Here is an 18,881-nt window from a genome sequence, read left to right as displayed (position 1 = left end):
TGATGACGTATTTATAGACATTCTTACAAATTTATAATGTATTTTACTAAGTTGTTTTACAACATAAAACACAGAAAAAGATAATAATGTTTTTGGGTAAAGGTAACAAAATGCAAAACACACTTTCAATAATGGATAATAGCAAACTGTATTACACAATTTTGTTACACTAGATTTCTTGCTTTTGTGGGCTTTATAATGAATCTTTAGTCTGAGGTTTAGTGATATTTTATGTATTTACGATTTTAAAATTTGTTTCTTTGATGTTTATTTTGGCCCATAACATCATTTTTTAAAATGTCATAAAGCTAACCCCCCAAAAATAAAATGGTAAAATACATCTCCTTTTGTAGTCTGTGCTGTGTTCTAGAGCGACACCTGCTGGTCCTCAGCGCCCCTGCACGGAAGTTTATGACTGACTCCCACTGAGGTTTCTCTCATTGTGTCAGTTGAACAATAGTACACGGCCGTGTCCTGGGGTCTCAGGCTGCTCATCTGCAGATACAGCGTATTCTTGACATTGTCCCTAGAGATGGTGAATCGGCCCTTCACGGAGTCAGCGAAATATGTGCTACCACTGTTACTGATAGCTGAGATCCACTCCAGCCCTTTCCCGGGAGCCTGGCGGACCCAGTCTGTCCAGTAATTGCTTAAGGTTAATCCCGAGGCCACGCAGGACAGTCTAAGGGACTCCCCAGGCTGCACCAAGCCTCCTCCAGACTCTATGAGCTGTGCTTCTGCGTGAACACCTGCAAACACAGAGATGTCCTGCTTAGTTTAACTGTCGAACACGTCCACTGTGTAACCTATGCATTTTCACTGGTACCCTTAGCATCTTTTGTTCTAAAGGATTTGAAAATTCCTTTGAAAATTGCAAACACAAAAACCCAGCTCAGCGCCAGCTCCATGGTGAGCCGTCTATGCTCAGTCCTGATCACTGAGTGGGAACAGCTGGCACCAGGACTGGGCTCCTCTGCAGAGCTGCAGGCTGAGGGCTGGCCTGGTTTTTATCAGCACAGAGAGACACTAATTGCATGGCCTCCTGTATATATGGGCAGCTCTGTGGTGTAAGCCTCAGAGAAGGAAGGGGTCAAAACACATGAGAGTGTTTTGAGATTTGTTTTGTAATATCCCTAATATACAGAAGACATGACTTCTTCCTCTGTGTAACCTCATGTCTTTTTTACTCTCACCAATATGTAATTAGTGAATTTGGTAACTTCACAGGATTGCAGATGCTAACCGTAGTGTATATGCTAATAAATTCTCCTGTCGTTTTCCATAAAACTCCCTTCCTGTAAATACTTTTATTTTACTCTTTCCTAAACTGAAACATTTATGGCTGTATGTGACAGTTACTTCATGGTGACAAAAATAGAAGACTACCTTTGCATGGTGATCATGAGAAATGTTTGTCTCAAAGCATCTATGTTCCCAAGACCTGAATACTTTTTTTCCAGAATATGTATATTGCTGCAGCCTTCCTTCTGTATGTCAGGTGAAGAACAATATAGTAAACATATTCTGTCAACACCAAAATCCCTCCCATTCTATCCACTCTGGACACCTCACCTGTGAACTGGAAGGAAGTCACTGTGCGCTCTCCGCAGTGTGTGTGATGCTAAGACAGAGGGGAAACTCAGACAATAAAAGCTGTGAAGGCCTAAGTCCGGAGCTTCCTTCTCTGCACCAACTATGGGGCCTCTCGTGGTTCCCTGATGATCCCCAGGTCCGAGTGTTGGTCCACAGCTTTCCAAACTGGTCCTGATAACCCTGTCCTGGTCTCCTGTAGCCCCCTAGTCTTGGTCTTGTGCTCCTGCTGCTGGCCCTGAGCGCCCACTTCTGGTCCCCACCACCATGTAAGAAAAGTAATACTTTGAATAAATAAGCAGGAATTCTGTACCATTTGGAACACTATGATAAATGCTAAGCTGTGTATATAAATCTCATCCAAATCTCCAAGCAAGACTATGAGGAGACTGAGTAAAGGAAACCCATCATCAGTGTTGCACTTCCATGCAGTTGGGGAAAAGTGGATGCAGAGAAAACAGTTCTTCCAGAAGGGACCCAAAAACTGTGCTGTGATGTCACATGCGCCCTGATAGGACAAGGCCAGCTGAACCAGGCAAAGATAGTCTTATATAAGGCTGCAGAACTTTGTTAGAAATCATTTTAGGAATACCCTGAATGGATGGAGGAAGACACATGGGTAGTAGTACTGGTCATCATTCACAGTCAGATGCTCTACATTCTGTAGCTTCAGGTCATACAGAGAAGACTTTGCATTTTTAAAATCAGATAATATAACTAGAGCCCACAAAGGTAGTGTTACTAACTGTAATTGCAAATTATGTGAGTCCCATTGGTAAGCTGTCTAGTACACTATCTTGAAGTCCAAGAAGAAGGTTAAATTAAACAACAAAGACAAAATAGAGCTCAACCTTTTCAAGGATCCACTTCAACCTGTAGAATTTAATAAAACTTTCCTTGCAATGTACACAAATTAGGCAGAGCAATGCCACAAAATATTTCCTGCTTTACTGCTCCAGAATCCTGGGCCTCTCCTCCGTGTGCTCATCCAAGCTGTCTGGCTCTGCCAGGAAAACATCTCACAAAGGAAGAAGATATGCATCAGGAGTTTTCAGACCAGCATCCAGAAAGTGAAGCCAAGGTTAAGCTGACCTCAGCACAGCTGAAAATTTCTTAGGATATCATTTCCCGAGCTGTGTCACATCATGGGTTCAATCCTGCCACCATGGACACTGTTCTTGAATCTCCTGGCCAGTGATGGGGTAGTTGAACAAATGGTTGACTTTTTCCACAGAACCAGTCATCCTATCTGCATGTTGATGATGATGATGATGAAGAGCAAGAGCAGGAGGATTTGGTTACTGAACAAGTCTTGCAATGCAGTTCAGGCTGTTCTTGAACTCAGAACTTGAAGTAATCCCCTTGCCTCAGGCTCCTGAGTTCTGGGATTACAGGTGTGCATCAGGATGTCAAGCCCACTTCATTGTTGAAGTCTTCTTCTGCTTATGTCACTTCTAGGTGATTGTTTACATGCAATGCAAATACCTTTATATCTTTTGCCTGTATGGAGAGGTCAATTCACATACCTCTGCAACAGATATGGTTGAAAACATTGTTCCTTAAAATCTGTGTGGATCCTGTGAAACAACTGGCTACAGGCTGAAAATCAGTATGTATCTATATAACTGGTGGTGTTTTCTTCCTGACAAAATGCACTACTAAGTATCCTTCACGGACTTCATAGTGTTTTGCCCATTGTGAATATTTCACTTCACCACTGTCCATCAGGGACACCCTGGGAGGAGGATGTGATTCTGCAGCTTTGTATGTGTGTGTGGTGCCTGCAAAATGTTTCGAGTTATCTGTAAAACAGGTCCTCATTTTCTCTACCTCTACATCTGATCATGTAGTACATTCCATGAGGACGTAGTTATGTGCTCCTAAATTAAATGATGCATAGTACAGAGAGGAGCCTGTGTGCATTTTCTCTGCTTCTTTATGTGTCTTGCTTGTGCTCCTGGTGCTGCCCTGCCTTGATCACATGTGCTCCTCTTCCATTTCATGATGAGCTGTTGATGTGCATTTCCAAATGTATGACTTGGTGGATAAGTGACATCCAGGTCATGGATGGAGATATTTGTCAGTATATCAATAGGGTTGAGGACACAGAGCTCCTGGAGTCTTGTGTGATTATCCTGCCAGATGAAGCCGTTTCCCTATTTACAGTGCCAGTGGGATTTCTACACACACTTCTGTGATGTTGGCTTCCCTGCATTAGCTGAGAAAGCCAATCCTTTGTTACCAAGCATGATAATTTGACACTCTTTAGGACCCACTCTCCACACCCACATTTTTGGCACAGCTTTTAGAGTTTTAAGTCCATGGTCATTGGTTCCAAGACAGGGTGGCATGCCATAGTGACATGCCAAAGGAGGCTACCTCACAGTATGACAATGGGAAGTGAATGGGACCAAGGGAGAAGGAAGTACATATTCCTTTCCAGGCAACCCCAGAGTGCCTCACCTCACCCTGAGAGGCTTTACCTCTGACACTGCAGACAGCTTTAAGGCCCTTCCCTGCACTAACTCAGTCAGGAGCATCACACAGCCATGATCACTTGCCTCTCAAAGTATACACGACTGAGTACATTTAGATTTTGAGTACAGATGGATCCAAATCTAAAACAGAAAACATCATTGGTTCATGCATGTTAGTCATCCAGAAAGGAAATCTCCAGGTTTTTTCTCTGCATTCACCATAAATTTGGTTCCCTGAATTATTTAAGTCTTCACTTAATAAACTTGTCTTGTGCACTCCTGAAGGGAGGTTCCTGTCTGCACTTACATCAGTGTCTCTGTACAGTGTCTTTGGACAGTAGTGTGTGTCTGTATCCTCAGTAGTTACAGATCTCGTACAAATGAAGACTCCTGAAGATGTCTTTGCAGGTGGAGATGTGGCCCTTGAGAGATAGATTCTACTTAGAATTTTCATCATGTCTTCTATACTGCATTCATACCAGTGCCTTCCTTAGATTCTGATCAATCCATCTCCAGCAGTTAATAGGTGTGATGTAGTAACTGGAGGCCATTCTGGATGGGCATAGTCTGTGAGAGCTTCTCAGGGCCAGGTACTAAATACTGCGCTTGTAAACTGGATCTGGACACTTAGGAACAAAAAGAATCAGAAACCACCAGTCACCTACTTTCCTAACTTCCCCATATGTGATTGTTAATTGTGATAGGTCAGCCTAAGTAGACTAGGAAGTGTCCATGAGATTAGTAGAGCACAGCTCTGACTGTGTCTGTGAATTATTGTATCCCGCAAACTGAGTGGGGAAGATACCTGCTGAATGCAGGTGGCACCACCCTATCAGCTTGTATATTGTAAGAAATAAAAAGGGAAAGAATGAAGATGACACTTAGTCTTCAGAGGAGATCCAGTCTTTAGTGTTGACACTGAATGTTCCTTGTTCTTTCATGCAACCTGTGCAGATTCCTAAACCTTACAGATCAAACGATTACATTTTCCAACATGCAAACCCACTGGACACCATAACAAGTTCCAAGTGATTTGTTTTCAACTGGATCCTTCTACTCTCATGCTCACATATGGTTATTTTACAGTCTTCCATTCCTGACTCTTTGGGCAGGCATCATTAGCCTACTTAGCACATCCTTCTATTTAAAGCTGTCCTTCTAATGAACTCTAGCTGATAAAGCACGCGACCGTCTGAGTGACCTATGACATTTATGTCTAACTAGGCACAGGAGAAGACCCACCAGTTTCACCTTCCAGCCCATATTCCCACCTTATTCAGAGATGTAAGTCTTTTTTTTAATTTTATTTAAGGAGAAAAAGAAAAAAAAACATAAAAAGGGTACAAGTTATACAGAATTTCAGAAAAAAATAAACAGTAGGAAATCACTAGTTAATAGATTACATATTGTCATCTTAGAAATAAGTGTTCAAGTTACAAAATTAAAACATATAATGTGGACATTCAAACAGTGAGATTCCAAACAGTTCTGTTCAATGATCCAACAAAACTCAGTATTATGGTTATCTATATTTTTTATTTAAAGAGAAAAAAAAAGAAAGGACATAAAAAACAAAGCAGTAAAAGGGTACAAATAATACAGTATTTTAAGAAAAAAATATACAGTAAGAAATCACCAGTTAATAGGTTACATAATATCTTCCCAGGAACAGTTGTCCAAATTACAAAATTAAAGCATATAAAGTGGACATTCGTACAGTGAAATTTGAGACAGTTCTGTTCAATAATCCAACAAAAGCTCAGTAATATGGTTCTCCATTCTACACACTCAAACGTACCTGTGGTTATATCCCTTAGTCTACCTTCCTTTCCTCTCTTTTATACAATAACAATTAGACTATTTGTGTTTTATTACTCCCACTGTTCTTATTACTTTTTTGAAGAGAATAAAACCAAATGTGACTAAGCAAAACAGAGTCAGAACAGAAGCACATGATGCAAAAATAGAATACCAGGTGATCAAAAGTGTTTACCATTGTGCCTCATGCTATTTTTAAATTGAGTTGTCTATATCATCAGGTATAAAAGAATTGATCAAAACAATGCAGAACAAGATCAATAAAACCTACACTGAAGACCTTGTAGGACTTAAAAAAAAGAATAATAGTCAAACCATAATGGGCATCATAGTGTATCTTATTGCCTTCACAGTGGTTGCTTATACCCTCAAAGTTGATACTATCAAACAAAATAGAATATAGAATAATAAGACAGAACAAGATGGGGTGAGCAATACTGGGATTCAAATCAGGTTAATAGGAAAACCAAGAAAGTTACTATAATATGTCCCATTATTTTTAATTTAGTTTTCCCTTAATTACAAAAATGAGAGAAAATAGATTAATTTAAAAAAAGGGGGGGGATTGAGATAAGACAGGACATTGTAACAAAGCAACGCAGGGCAGAACCGAACCATTCAAGCATCATTGTGTTTCACCACCAGATAATCTAACATAATAGTAGTCACCATAGTATTTGAGTGTAACTTTATATGCTATAACATCAAGCATATCAGGACAGTGTGAAGCGACTCATGAGAATGCAAGAATTACAGGGTATTTAGAACCAGCTAATAGAAAATGAACAATGGTTTATTTATTATCTATTTGCCTATAATTTGTTTATACTATACCACATGATGCAAAATAGGTAGTGAAAGGTAGTGAAATATAGTAAGATACACAATGTTAAAACCAGTGGAAACAGATGTACCACAGCTTGATGGGACTTCAAAACAAGATGATATTAAATCAGCAAGATGATAAAATCTGGCTTTTATGTTGTATTGTTTTCTTCAAAATATCTATTTGTACTATCATAGATACTAAAATCAAACAACCCAGGTTAAAACTATAGCGGTTAATGAGTGAAAACATTATATGACTTCAAACCAATATGATTGGGAATCATGATTATCACATACATTTATGTACTCTTATAATTTCATACACTAGGGAAATTATTCTGTATTTATACATGTGAGTTTGATTTATTTCCCTTATGAGTATGGTCTTAAGCGACGTCCATTTATTTATAAATGTCTCAATGTGATCATGCTTTATAACTGAGTAGTATTCCATTCTTTTTTTTAAATTTTATTTAAGAGGAAAAAGAGAAAAACACAAAAAAAACAAAGCGGTGTAAGGGTACACATAATACAGAACTACAAAGAAAAAAAACACATAACAGTAAGAAATCACCTGTTAATAGATTACATATTATCATCTTGGAAATAGTTGCTCAAATCACAGTATCAAAGAATACAAAGTGGATATTCAAACAGAGAGACTGCAAACATCTGTGTTCAATGATCCAAAAACATTAATATAGTGAGCTATTTAACACCCCTAAACACACTTGCTGTTATATCCATTAGAGTTCTTTTTTTTTACCCCTCTCTTTTTTACAACAAAATTTACACATTTTGGATTTTATTACTCCTTAGTTCTTATTACTTTTTTGGGGGGGAAGAGAATAAAGTCAAATATGGCAAAACAAAGCTGTCAGTCAAAACCAAGGATAGACATAGCACATGATGTAGAACAGAGTACAAGATTATCAACAATGGTTATCAACGTTGTCTCTTGTTTCTTTAAAAAGAATTGTCTATCTCATTAGATATTATAAAGTTGGACAAAACAGTAGAGAACAAGACCAATAAAACTGAGGCATTGTAAACATTACAGGACTTCCAAAGGAGACAATAGTCAAACCAGAATGGGCATCTTAGTGAATCTTATTGCCTTCAAAGTAGTTGCCTATACCCTCAAACTTGATACTATCGCACAGAATGGAACAGAGTCTAATCAGTCAAAACAAGACAGTGGGAGTATTACAGGACTTCAAAACAAGTTAATAGGAAATCAAAAAGAGTTACTATTATATATCCTAATTTTTAAAATTTTTCCCCTTAATTAAAACAAACATAAGAAATAACTAAATAATTTTTTTAAAGAATAAGGGAGAGATTGAGATAAAACAGGACATAACCATATAACAATACAGGTCAAAGCATGACAGTTTCAGCAACCTAGTGCTTCACCACCAAATAACCCGATATAATAGTAGTTACCATAGTGTCTGTCTTTTTCCTTGAAATATTTGAATAAAACTTCATATACTAAAGCTTCAAGTATTTCCATATCAAGAAGCCCAGAATAAAGCCTTTCCAATTAATAAGTGAAAACTTTATAAGACTTCAAGGCCACATAATGGGGAATCATGATTGCCACATATTTTTATATATTTGAATTATTACTTACATTAGGGAAACTATTCGGTATTCATACATGCGAGATTGATTTATTTCACTTATGAGTATGGTCTCAAGCTGCGCCCATTTATTGATAAATATCTCAATGTGATACTTCTTTATAGCTGAATAATACTCCATTGTATAGAAATACCACAACTTTTTTATCCATTCCTCAGTTGATGGACACTTGGGTTGTTTCCAAGATCTGGCGATTACAAATTGTGCTGCTATAAACATAGGTGCACATATATCACTGTGGTATGATGCTTTCAGTTCTTCTGGGAATATGCCTAGAAGTGGAATAGCTGGAATAAATGGTATTTCCAATCCCAACTTTTTGAGAAATCTCCAGACAGACCTCCACAAAGGCTGTACCAGTCTACACTCCAACCAACAGTGTAGGAGAGTTCCTTTTAACCCACAGCCTCTCCAGCATTTGTAGTTGGTTTTCTTGATCCTGGCCATTCTTTCAGGAGTGAGATGGTATCTCAGTCTGGTTTTAATTTGCATTTCTCTAATGACTAATGATGATGGGCATTTTTTTCATGTATTTATTTGCCATTTGCATTTCTTCATCTGAGAATTGCATATTCATCTCAGATGCCCATTTTTGGATTGGATCTTTGAATTTTGGAGGTCTGAGTTTTTTTTTTTTTAATTCTTTACATGTTTTAGACAAGAGTCCCTTGTCTGAGAGAGAGTTCACTAAAATCTTTTCCCAGTTTGTGGGTTTTCTTTTCACTATGCTGGAGATTTCTTTTGACATGCAGAAACTTTTTAATAAGAAGTGGTCCCAGTTATTGATTCTGGGAAGTATTTCCTGTGCGGTTTGAGTCCTGTTCATGAATTCTCTACCTACTCCTATGTCTCCAAGGTTTCTACCCAATTTGTCTTCCAATATATTTAGTGTTTCTGTTTTAATATTCAGATATTTGACCCATTTAGATTTTAATTTAGTACATGGTGATAGACATGGGTCTAGCTTTAGTTTTCGGCAAATAGAGAGCCAGTTTTTCCAGCACCATTTATTAAAGAGACTGTCGTTCTTCCAGTGAACCTGCTTGGCTCCTTCATCAAAGATAAGGTGGTTGAGTGTGTTTGTAGTTGTGGTTGTATCTTCTAATCTATTCCATTGATCTTCAGCTCTGTTTTGATTCCAATACCATGTTGATTTTACTACTGTTGCTTTGTAGTATAACTTCAAGTCAGGGATTGTGATGGCTCCTGCTTTGTCTTTGCTGCTTAGAATTTCCTTTGTGATTCTAGGTCTCTTCTGGTTCCAGATGAAATTTAGGAGTGATTTCTCTAGGTCTATAAGGTATGTTGATGGTATTTCTATTGGCATTGCATTGAATATGTATAACAGTTTTGGGAGAATGGCCATCTTCACAGTGTTTGTTCTTCCTATCCATGAGCAAGGGATGTCTTTCCATTTTCTGAGATCATCCTCAATTTCCTTTTTCAGTGTATTATAATTTTCACTGTATAAGTCTTTCACTTCTTTCGTAAGAGTAATTCCTAAATATTTCATTTTTTTTTTGCTTGCTAATGTGAATAGTCCAGTTTCTCTTATTTCCCTCTATGTGATTTTCTTGTTTGTGTATAGGAATGCTATTGATTTCTGAGTATTGATTTTGTATCCAGCCACATTACTGAATTTATTTATTGTATCTAAGAGTCTTTCAATGGAGTTTAGGGGTCTTCTATGTAGAGTATCATGTCATCTGCAAACAATGATAACTTAACTTCTTCTTTTCCTATCTTTACCCCTTTTATTTCTCTTTCTTGCCTAATTGCTCTGGCTAGTACTTCCAGTACTATATTAAATAGGAGCGGTGATAAAGGACATCCTTGTCTTGTGCCCGATTCTAAAGTAAAGGCTTTCAATTTTTGGCCATTTAGTATGATGCTGGCTGTTGGTTTGTGATAAATGGCCTTTATTATATTGAGGTAAAGACCATTTATTCCAATTTTCTGTAAAGTTCTTATCATGAAAAGTGTTGGACCTTATCGAAGGCTTTTTCTGCATCTATAGAGATGATCATGTGATTCATATTTTTGGCTTTATTGATATGGTGGATTACATTTATTGATTTGCGTATGTTGAACCATCCTTGCATTCCTGGGATGAATCCCACTTGGTCATGGGGTATAACCTTCTTGATGATTTGCTGCATCCTATTTGCCAATATTTTATTGAGGATTTTTGCATGTGTGTTCATTAGGGAGATCGGTCTATAGTTCTCTTTTTTAGTTGGGTCTTTGTCAGGTTTTGGTACTAGAGTAATATTTGCTTCCAGGAATGACTTAGGAAGGATTGCTTCCCTTTCAACTTCATTGAATAGTTTGAGGAGTGTCGGCATTAGGTCTTCTTTGTATTTCTTGTAGAATTCTGCAGTGAATCCATCTGGGCCTGGGCTCTTCTTGGTGGGTAAGGACTTAATTACATTTTCAATTTCATTAACAGAGATTGGGTTATTCAACATTTTTCCATCCTCTTGATCTAGCTTTGGCACTTCATATGCTTCTAAGAATCTGTCTATTTCTTCTGTGTTATCAAACTTTTGAGAGTAGAGGTTTTCGAAATAGGTGTTGATGATCTTCTGTATTTCTATTGGGTCTGTAGTGATTTCTCCTTTTTCATTTCTTATTGCATGAATTTGAGCTTTTTCTTCCTTTTTTTTAAATAAGTTTGGCTAGGGGCTTATCGATTTTATTTATTCTTTCAAAGAACCAACTCTTTGATTCGTTGATTCTTTGGATTGTTTTCTTAGTCTCTATTGCATTGATTTCTGCTCTGATTTTTATAATTTCCTCTCTTCTTTTTGCTTTGGGCTTGACTTGCTCTTCTTTTTCTAGCTGTTTGAGGTGTAGCATCAAGTTATTTATTTGTATTCGTTCTGTTTTCCTGATGGGAACTCAGTGCAATAAATTTTCCTCTCAGGACGGCTTTCATTGCATCCCACAGATTCCGGTAAGTTGTATCTGCATTTTCATTTTCTTTTAGGTATTTTTTAATTTCTTCTGTGACCCACTGATTACTCAAGAGTGTGTTATTCAGTTTCCATGTGTTTGCGGTGTTTTTGCAGTATCTTTTATCATTAATTTCTAATTTCATAGCGCTATGATCCGATAACATGCAAGGGATGATTTCAGCTCTTTTGCACTTGTTTAAATATGTTCTGTGAGCTAATATATGGTCTATTTTAGAAAATGATCCATGTACTGCTGAGAAGAATGTGTATTCTGATGTTGTTGGGTGGAACATTCTGTATATGTCTATCCAACCCATTTGTTCACAGGTATGATTCAGTTCTGTTATTTCTTTGCTCATTTTCTGTCTGGTTGATCTGTCCCTTGGTGTCAATGGCGTATTAAGGTCTCCTGTTACAATTGTGTTACTGATAATTTGAGTTTTCATTTCTGTTAATAATTGTTTTATATAATTGGGTGCTCTGGAGTTTGGTGCATATATATTTAAGATAGTTATCTCTCCCTCTTGGAGTTTTCCCCTTACGAGTATGTAGTGACCTTCTTTGTCCTTTATGGTCATTGTTGGTTTAAAGTTCACATTGTCTGCAAATGAATGGGTTCTCCCGCTTTTTTTTTTTTTTTTTTCTGGATTCCTGCTGCATGAAGAATTGTTTTCCATCCTTTGACTTTCAGTCTGTGAGTATCCTTCTGGGTTAGATGGGTTTCCTGTAAACAGCATATGGTTGGATTTTGTTTCTTGATCCATTCTGCTAGTCTGTTTCTTTTGATTGGTGCATTGAGACCATTTACATTAATTGTTATTACTGTTAAATGCTGGTTAATTGTAGGAGTCTTATCTCTCTGCTGTTGCATCTTAATCTTTCTGTTCTGTTTAATTATTTGCTTTGCTTAGTGGTTTTTTCCTTCGTGTATCTAAACTGTCTTTCAATATTTTTTGCAGGGTTAGTTTGGTGTTCATGAAGTTTTTCAGCTCTTCTTTGTCATGGAAGTATCGTATTTCATGCTTCATATTTTTCAAAGATTTTCATCTAAACACACAACCTGACAGGAATTTCTGTGTTGCATCAGACTCATAAATGAATAGACAAGCAGTGTCTTTCTCAAGCATATGTTCAAGAATCTGGTGCCTCCGTTTGTTATCTCTGCATTAAGTTTTCCATTGTAAGTTACCTATTACAAACATATGTATTAATTTTAATGATGGATAAATGAGATGAATTTTGACACAAACTACCAACATGATAATATTTACAAAACAATGCACACTGTCTAGATATTCCTCAGATCACTACTCCTAAATTCTCTTGTTGTATTCCATAATGTCTTCTTTATTGTAGATTTTCCTCAATTGAAAACATTTATTACAGAATGAGACTGTCCATTTCTCTTGTTGACAAAATTATCACTCTAATATTCAGTGATGATGAATACAAGTATCATGTATACATCTAAATCTTAACATTCTTGGTCTGCTTTTCATCATATGCAAGTTGTTATTGCCATCACACAGAAATTCAGGTGAAGGAGCTGAAAACAATACAGGCATAAATGTAACCTGTCATCACCAAGTTCATTTCATTGCTTGGGCTGGGGAAAATTCATACAGGAAATGATGAGGACATACAGTATATTCTCCACAGTATGTATGATGCTATCACAAAGAGGATATTCAGACACTGAAAGGAAGTCCTTTGCCTGCTTCTCTGCAACTCATTTTTGACCCCTCCTGGTTCTCAAGAGAGAACCAGGAGATCTCCAGGGCTCTTTCACTGTCCCAGTTTCCCACCTGGTCCATTCCTCCACTCACAACCTCAGAGGCCCTCTTCTTGGTACTGAGCACATGCCATTAGTCCTGCATGCTCCCTGCTGGTCCACACTATGGTGTACACATCTTTGTGTCTTGTATCCCACTTATCTCCCCTCAGAAACTCTTGCACAATACTGCATGCTGGTGTTTTCCATGGACATTGAGGTCAGTTGCACAATGGTTGTTGCCTTTGTCTTTAGACATGCTGAGTTGTCAAGTATGAATTGCAAGCTCTGTGTCCACTATCAATTATCTTGACACATTCATTCAGTTTCCTTCTTGGTAGCTGAAGCATCCAGCTGCAGAGGCAGTGTCCCAGAGCTGGAGAAACTAGGGAACATCCAACTGGGAGAAAGGGACTGTGAGGGCTTCACTGGGCCAGATCAGGTCTCTTGCAGGAGCAGCTGAGATAGGACAGTGGGAGAACACAGTGAGTTTTGAGATCAGTTGCTGAACCTCCATGTAATACTGTCTGAATTTTCAAGAACACACATCTGGGAACCAGCACCAGAAAGAGAAGGAACCTGCATTTTTCCACCTTTCTGAAAACTAATTTTACAATTATCTGCTTTTTAGGTGTTGGTATGTATTCCCACAGAGAGAAGAACAAAATATTGTGTTTTTGCAACTACTTCTGGGGTGGGAATATTATCACAGGCTCTGATAAATCCTTGAACATTTAGGAATGATTTGCTACTAGACTTATGAAAGTGCATACTTCATTTGTGGGTTTTATTACTAAGAAAAGATGAGAATAACTTTAATATTTAGATATAAAGTAACTAACTCAATATGCTATGTGAATTTATCTGTTAGCTCCTGAAGTATGTGCATATGTGGGATTTTCTTGGACATAAACTTACAATGAGACAGAGAATATGCAAATTTTGGGGACTGCCTCTATGTGAAAGACGCTAACTGAGCCCGCAAAAAACTCAGCCATGTCCTTGGAGTCCATTGCTCCAGGCACAAATATTCTACTGCATACAGGACATATGCTAGAAAAGATGGTCAGGGAGCTTTCTGTGTTCCCAGATGAAAGAAGGCCTTGTGGATATGAAAACTAGAACACATGTCCCATGAATAACAGGACTGTGCAGAACATACAGCGTATGAGCATATAGGCTGTATGCACAAGACATAAATCAATTCACACTCGATGTGCATATGTACATATGTGTGTTAAGAACCTGGCTCAAATCAGCTGTCATTCCCCATTCTGTATTTGCTCATATCATCATTCACATATTTCAGGGTTTTGAGGCCCTTAGATAAATGCTCTCATCTCATTGATTTGGGAAAAAATTGCCTCAGACACAAAAGTTGTCATAAATTGTGTAGACTATTAAATATTTGACATTCATCTGATTGTATTTCTCTTTGTGCATGAGAAATGTACTCATAATAATATGTATTCATGGGTTTATGCTAAGATACATTTATTTTAACCTCAAAGTTCCTTACCGCTTTTTTTCCAATTGCTCAGTAGATTTTTACACTTGTGTAGTGTAATTTCAGACCTTGATGAAATACAGCTTATTTTTTTGGAATATGTTTTTTCTGAAGGAAAGTGTATTACTGTGAGGATATCTAGAGCTGTCAACTTGCCACTTGGTAAGGAACAATGCTGCATAAGAAACTCACAAGTGACCACTGAACCTGCCACTAAAAGGCTCTCAGCTTAATTTTGTGGATAGTAATGTTCTTCCAGGGACTTTCACTCAGAGATTGAAGTCCACTTCTCCTTGACCATTGGTGCCTTGAAAGGTTTTCCAGTATGAAGCAGCAAGTGACCTCATGATTCCTTACTACTGAGTTCCATAGCAAACGCTTCACAGGTTACCTATTGTCAGCATGTAAAGATGCAGTGTAACAGTCTCATTTATTAGATCTCCTTAAATTATTCCTGTGTGAGCTGACATCCTTATCAATTTGTCTCTAAATCAGGATTCCTGAGTGAGTCATGATAGAGAGCAGAGCCCAGATCCATCCCTCCTCACTGGTAGACTCTAACCATAGGGACTCCTATGTGTGAACTGTGAAGAGGCACAAATGCTGGATGCAGGGGTCCCTCTGGAGGTGCCCTCCTTATCCGGGAGATACAAGCATCCAATGTCATCACATTTGTCGTTAGTGAAATTCATCTATTTTGGAGACAAAAAAGTCCATGGGAACTCTGACTTTGGATACTACTACACACTTACTCCATCATACTAATGAGCCACATCTCCATTGGGACAGGTCCTTGCCTTTCAGCAAGGTGCCCTCTCAATTCCTGGGCTGTTGGGTATCCATATTCCAGGAATTCTTTATATCCACAGTTTTTCAGGAACAGAAACTTGAATCTAGTGTGTTACATCCTGTTCACCATTCTTAGATTTCATTTTACGTTTTATTTTCTCCAGTCCGTATTTGCAGTATACAGATTGTATCCATCATGGGGAGTCAGCACTTGTCCATAACACCCCTAGGCTTTTGTCCCATTTTCCTGCCCTCCTAAAAATAGTAATAATCAGCTGGATGGAAAGGAGGTAACAGTTTAGTCAACAGTAGGAAGGACAGACAAAGAGATTAATAGGTTGCACATAGATCTCCTGAGGACAACGAGGAGAAATGGAAATAACTGTGCTGAATGTATGTAGAGCAGCAGTTGAACCTTGACATACAAAAATGTTACAGTCTGTTAATTTTGTGTGGTAACTGGTTCTGGTCTTTAATACTGGACATCTCTACCTCTCTGCTCTGAGATAACGTTTAGAGCCATTCCTGCATCCAGAATTGTGCTCTCTGTTCTAAACTGCATAGCATGGCTTTTTAGGTGTTGATATGTATTCCCACAGAAAGAATAACAAAATATAGTGTTTATGCAACTACTTCTGTGGTGGGAACACTATCACAGGCTCTGATAAATCCTTGAACAGGAATGATTTGTTACTAGACTTAGGAAAGTGCATACTTCACTTGTGGGTTTTATTACTAAGAACAACTGCCTGTGCTCTGTGTCATGGTACAGTTCTGGGTGAAATAACCAAAACTTTAAAAACATGGACACATGTAATACAGGAATAAAATCTGACTGAAATGCCTAGAGGATATGGGAGATGGGTGAAGTGATAACCAGGGACTGTGAGGGTGCTGGGTTTCATGCTTGGCTCTGCTGATGCTTCTTGACCTCCATCAGGCATTGAGAATATGAACTAAGGGTGGAAGGTGAATTTTGTGGAACATATTTGAAAGAAATTAGTTCTTCCTTAGAGTTATGTCAAGAATGTGATGCATCAGTGACCCAGAGGACCGGAAGTGCTGCTGGTTAACACTCAGGTCAGGGGTATGCAGAGATGAACACATAGGAGCTTTGTGAGCCTCAAGTTTCCATTTTTCAGATTCCAGTGGGGCACAGTGTAGAAGATGAACACAGACACACGGCACCACGCTGGAGATTCTTTGTTGGCGATGCAGGTAAAGTTTAGGAAATATCAAATATAGGTTATGCAAAATAAATCTTCTGGAAGACAAAACATGTTAAAATCTTGATTACATATGGGAAAGCAGAGAGTTCATGAACAAAAATCAAACTGCACAGGAAATGCTTCTCAGAACCGACAACTGAGATCTTGTCTTATTAAAAAGTTCTTGCATGTCAAAAGAAATCTCCAACAGAGTGAAAAGAAAACTCATGCATTGGGAAAATATCTTAGGCAACTGTTCCTCAGAAAAATAAATTCTACATAGAACATATAAAGATATTTTTTTTAAAATCAGATCTGCAAAATTTAAAGGTCCAATACAAAAATACACATTCTTCTCACATGAAGTAATACAAATGGCAAATAAATGTATGAAAAAATTTTCACCATCACTGGTTATATAGACCATATCTCTACAGACTTTAGTAACTTCCCATCCTTCTGTACACAATTTTCTTTCTGTATTTTAAATTCAAAGGAGATGAGAAAATAGCATCATCGAGCTTGTAAACACTCAACCATATTTCAATTGAAGCTTCCAGTTTGTCATGAAGTTCAATCAGTTCTGTACTTGAAACATTGTGTATGTAAAGTCTTCTCCTAACACCTGAGAAAATCAGATCTAACCGTCAGTGCCAGACGTGTCAAATCTCAGGTGGCAGTGGACTTCCCACTTGTCAACACACTCCCTCTCCCACAGCTTCACAGCCTTCCAGTCAAGGTCAGTGAAGGTCAACATGAAGCTCAAGGGGACTCACAGCATCGTTTCCAGTGTCTCTTCTCACCTGGAAACATTGTCAGATGATTTTCTGTGCAGGTGACAGTCATTGCGGTGTAGTCTGCCAGCCTTGGGTTTAAGGGGCCACTGTTTTCTCTTTCCCTTATGCATACAGTTGTTGTGATTTATGTACAATATGAATTGTGCCATCTTGATTTTTATGGAATTTGATTGTTTGAATAATTGTACAATATTGAAACAGTTGTGGTGACAGTTAAAAATACAGGAGGATTTGATTTAGGGTTGTCTCAACCCTATCATACCTGGAAATTTCAGGTATTTGTTTGTTGTCTTTTATGGGAATAAGTAAATGTGTGAAATAATAAATATGTGAACCTTACCAGGGATGTTGGCCCAAAACGAACTTTTGAAAACTTTGTTGAAAAATGTTGGGATCAACTGAAAAAAATCACAACTATTCAAATTTCTGAATGCCTTGGCTCTCAGCATCATTATTTTATTGAATAGATTTCATTTTAAAATATGTAGTTAGAAGATCATTTTCAAACAGCATGATGTGATTCTTCACTATGGGTAGATGGGAAAGTTACTTGTATGTTATCACATGCTGACAGGTAGTTCTTGTTTATTCTTTATGACCTTGTAGACTCATGGTATGTGTCTACCATAGCCAACCTAATGCCTATGTGACACATGTAAGGTCATGTAGTTAAAGCCTTTGCTTACAATTTGTACTGTTTCTCTTAATCGGTTACATATGTTAAAAACATTCAAAAATATTGTTTTCGTCACTAAGTAAAGGATACAAAATGCAAAATTCACACTCACAATAACGGATTTTCCAATTTTAAAAATTTTGTTTAAAGAGGTTAAAACTGAGGTAGATAAAACAAAATAAAACCAATCAAAATAAACCAGTTTAAGTGATACAGGACTTCTGAGCTTTATGATATCAACAATACTTACCTTCTGACTTTTGTTGTCTTCAAAATATCTGCAAATACTTTCAGACATACTAAAAATCAAACAAAACAGAATAGAGACAAAAGCAAACAATGAAAGTAATAAAGCACTCCAAAATAAGCTGATAGTAAATCCAAAATGGTTACCATAATATGTCTTGCTATCTTTTAATAGCTGTTCCTGCCATCAAATTTAACATAATCACACAAAGGAAAACAACAGAGAATAAAATCCAATCCAACAAAACAATGAAAATGATAAAGTTTCAATGTGGATGGCTTCCTGGTGAGACCTGGCCCTCTTCCCCACATCCTGCAGATGGCCCTGATTGCAGGGACAGGCTCCAGTCCGCTGGCCCCACTCCAGCAGCCGCTTGTGAATGACACTAGGATTTTCCAGTTTTGTCACAGTGCTTTACTGTACGGAAAACTAACTTTTTGGGGTTTTTTAATTAGACAACAAATTAATTATTTTGTGTTTTATGTGACATTTTATATAGTTTGGATTTTAATTCTTTTATTTATTTGCTCTTTCTATTACCCCATACTATTAATTTTTTTTTAAATGTC

The 18,881-nt window shown here is 37.7% G+C and overlaps 1 gene segment (V, D, J or C); it reads right to left on the bottom strand.

Moving 5' to 3' along the window:
* Window positions 1-366: 366 nt before the first annotated feature.
* Window positions 367-17,438, bottom strand: LOC100725101 (Ig heavy chain V region 914-like). The segment is given in 2 exon segments: window positions 367-749; window positions 17,396-17,438. Coding segments are annotated over 2 exon segments (426 nt in total).
* Window positions 17,439-18,881: the final 1,443 nt, after the last annotated feature.

Source organism: Cavia porcellus, unplaced genomic scaffold (genome assembly GCF_034190915.1).
Source record: "Cavia porcellus strain 051 isolate PalLab524CR breed Dunkin Hartley unplaced genomic scaffold, mCavPor4.1 scaffold_8, whole genome shotgun sequence".
Taxonomy (NCBI): Eukaryota; Metazoa; Chordata; class Mammalia; order Rodentia; family Caviidae; genus Cavia; species Cavia porcellus.
This window is presented reverse-complemented; position numbering and strand designations above follow the sequence as displayed.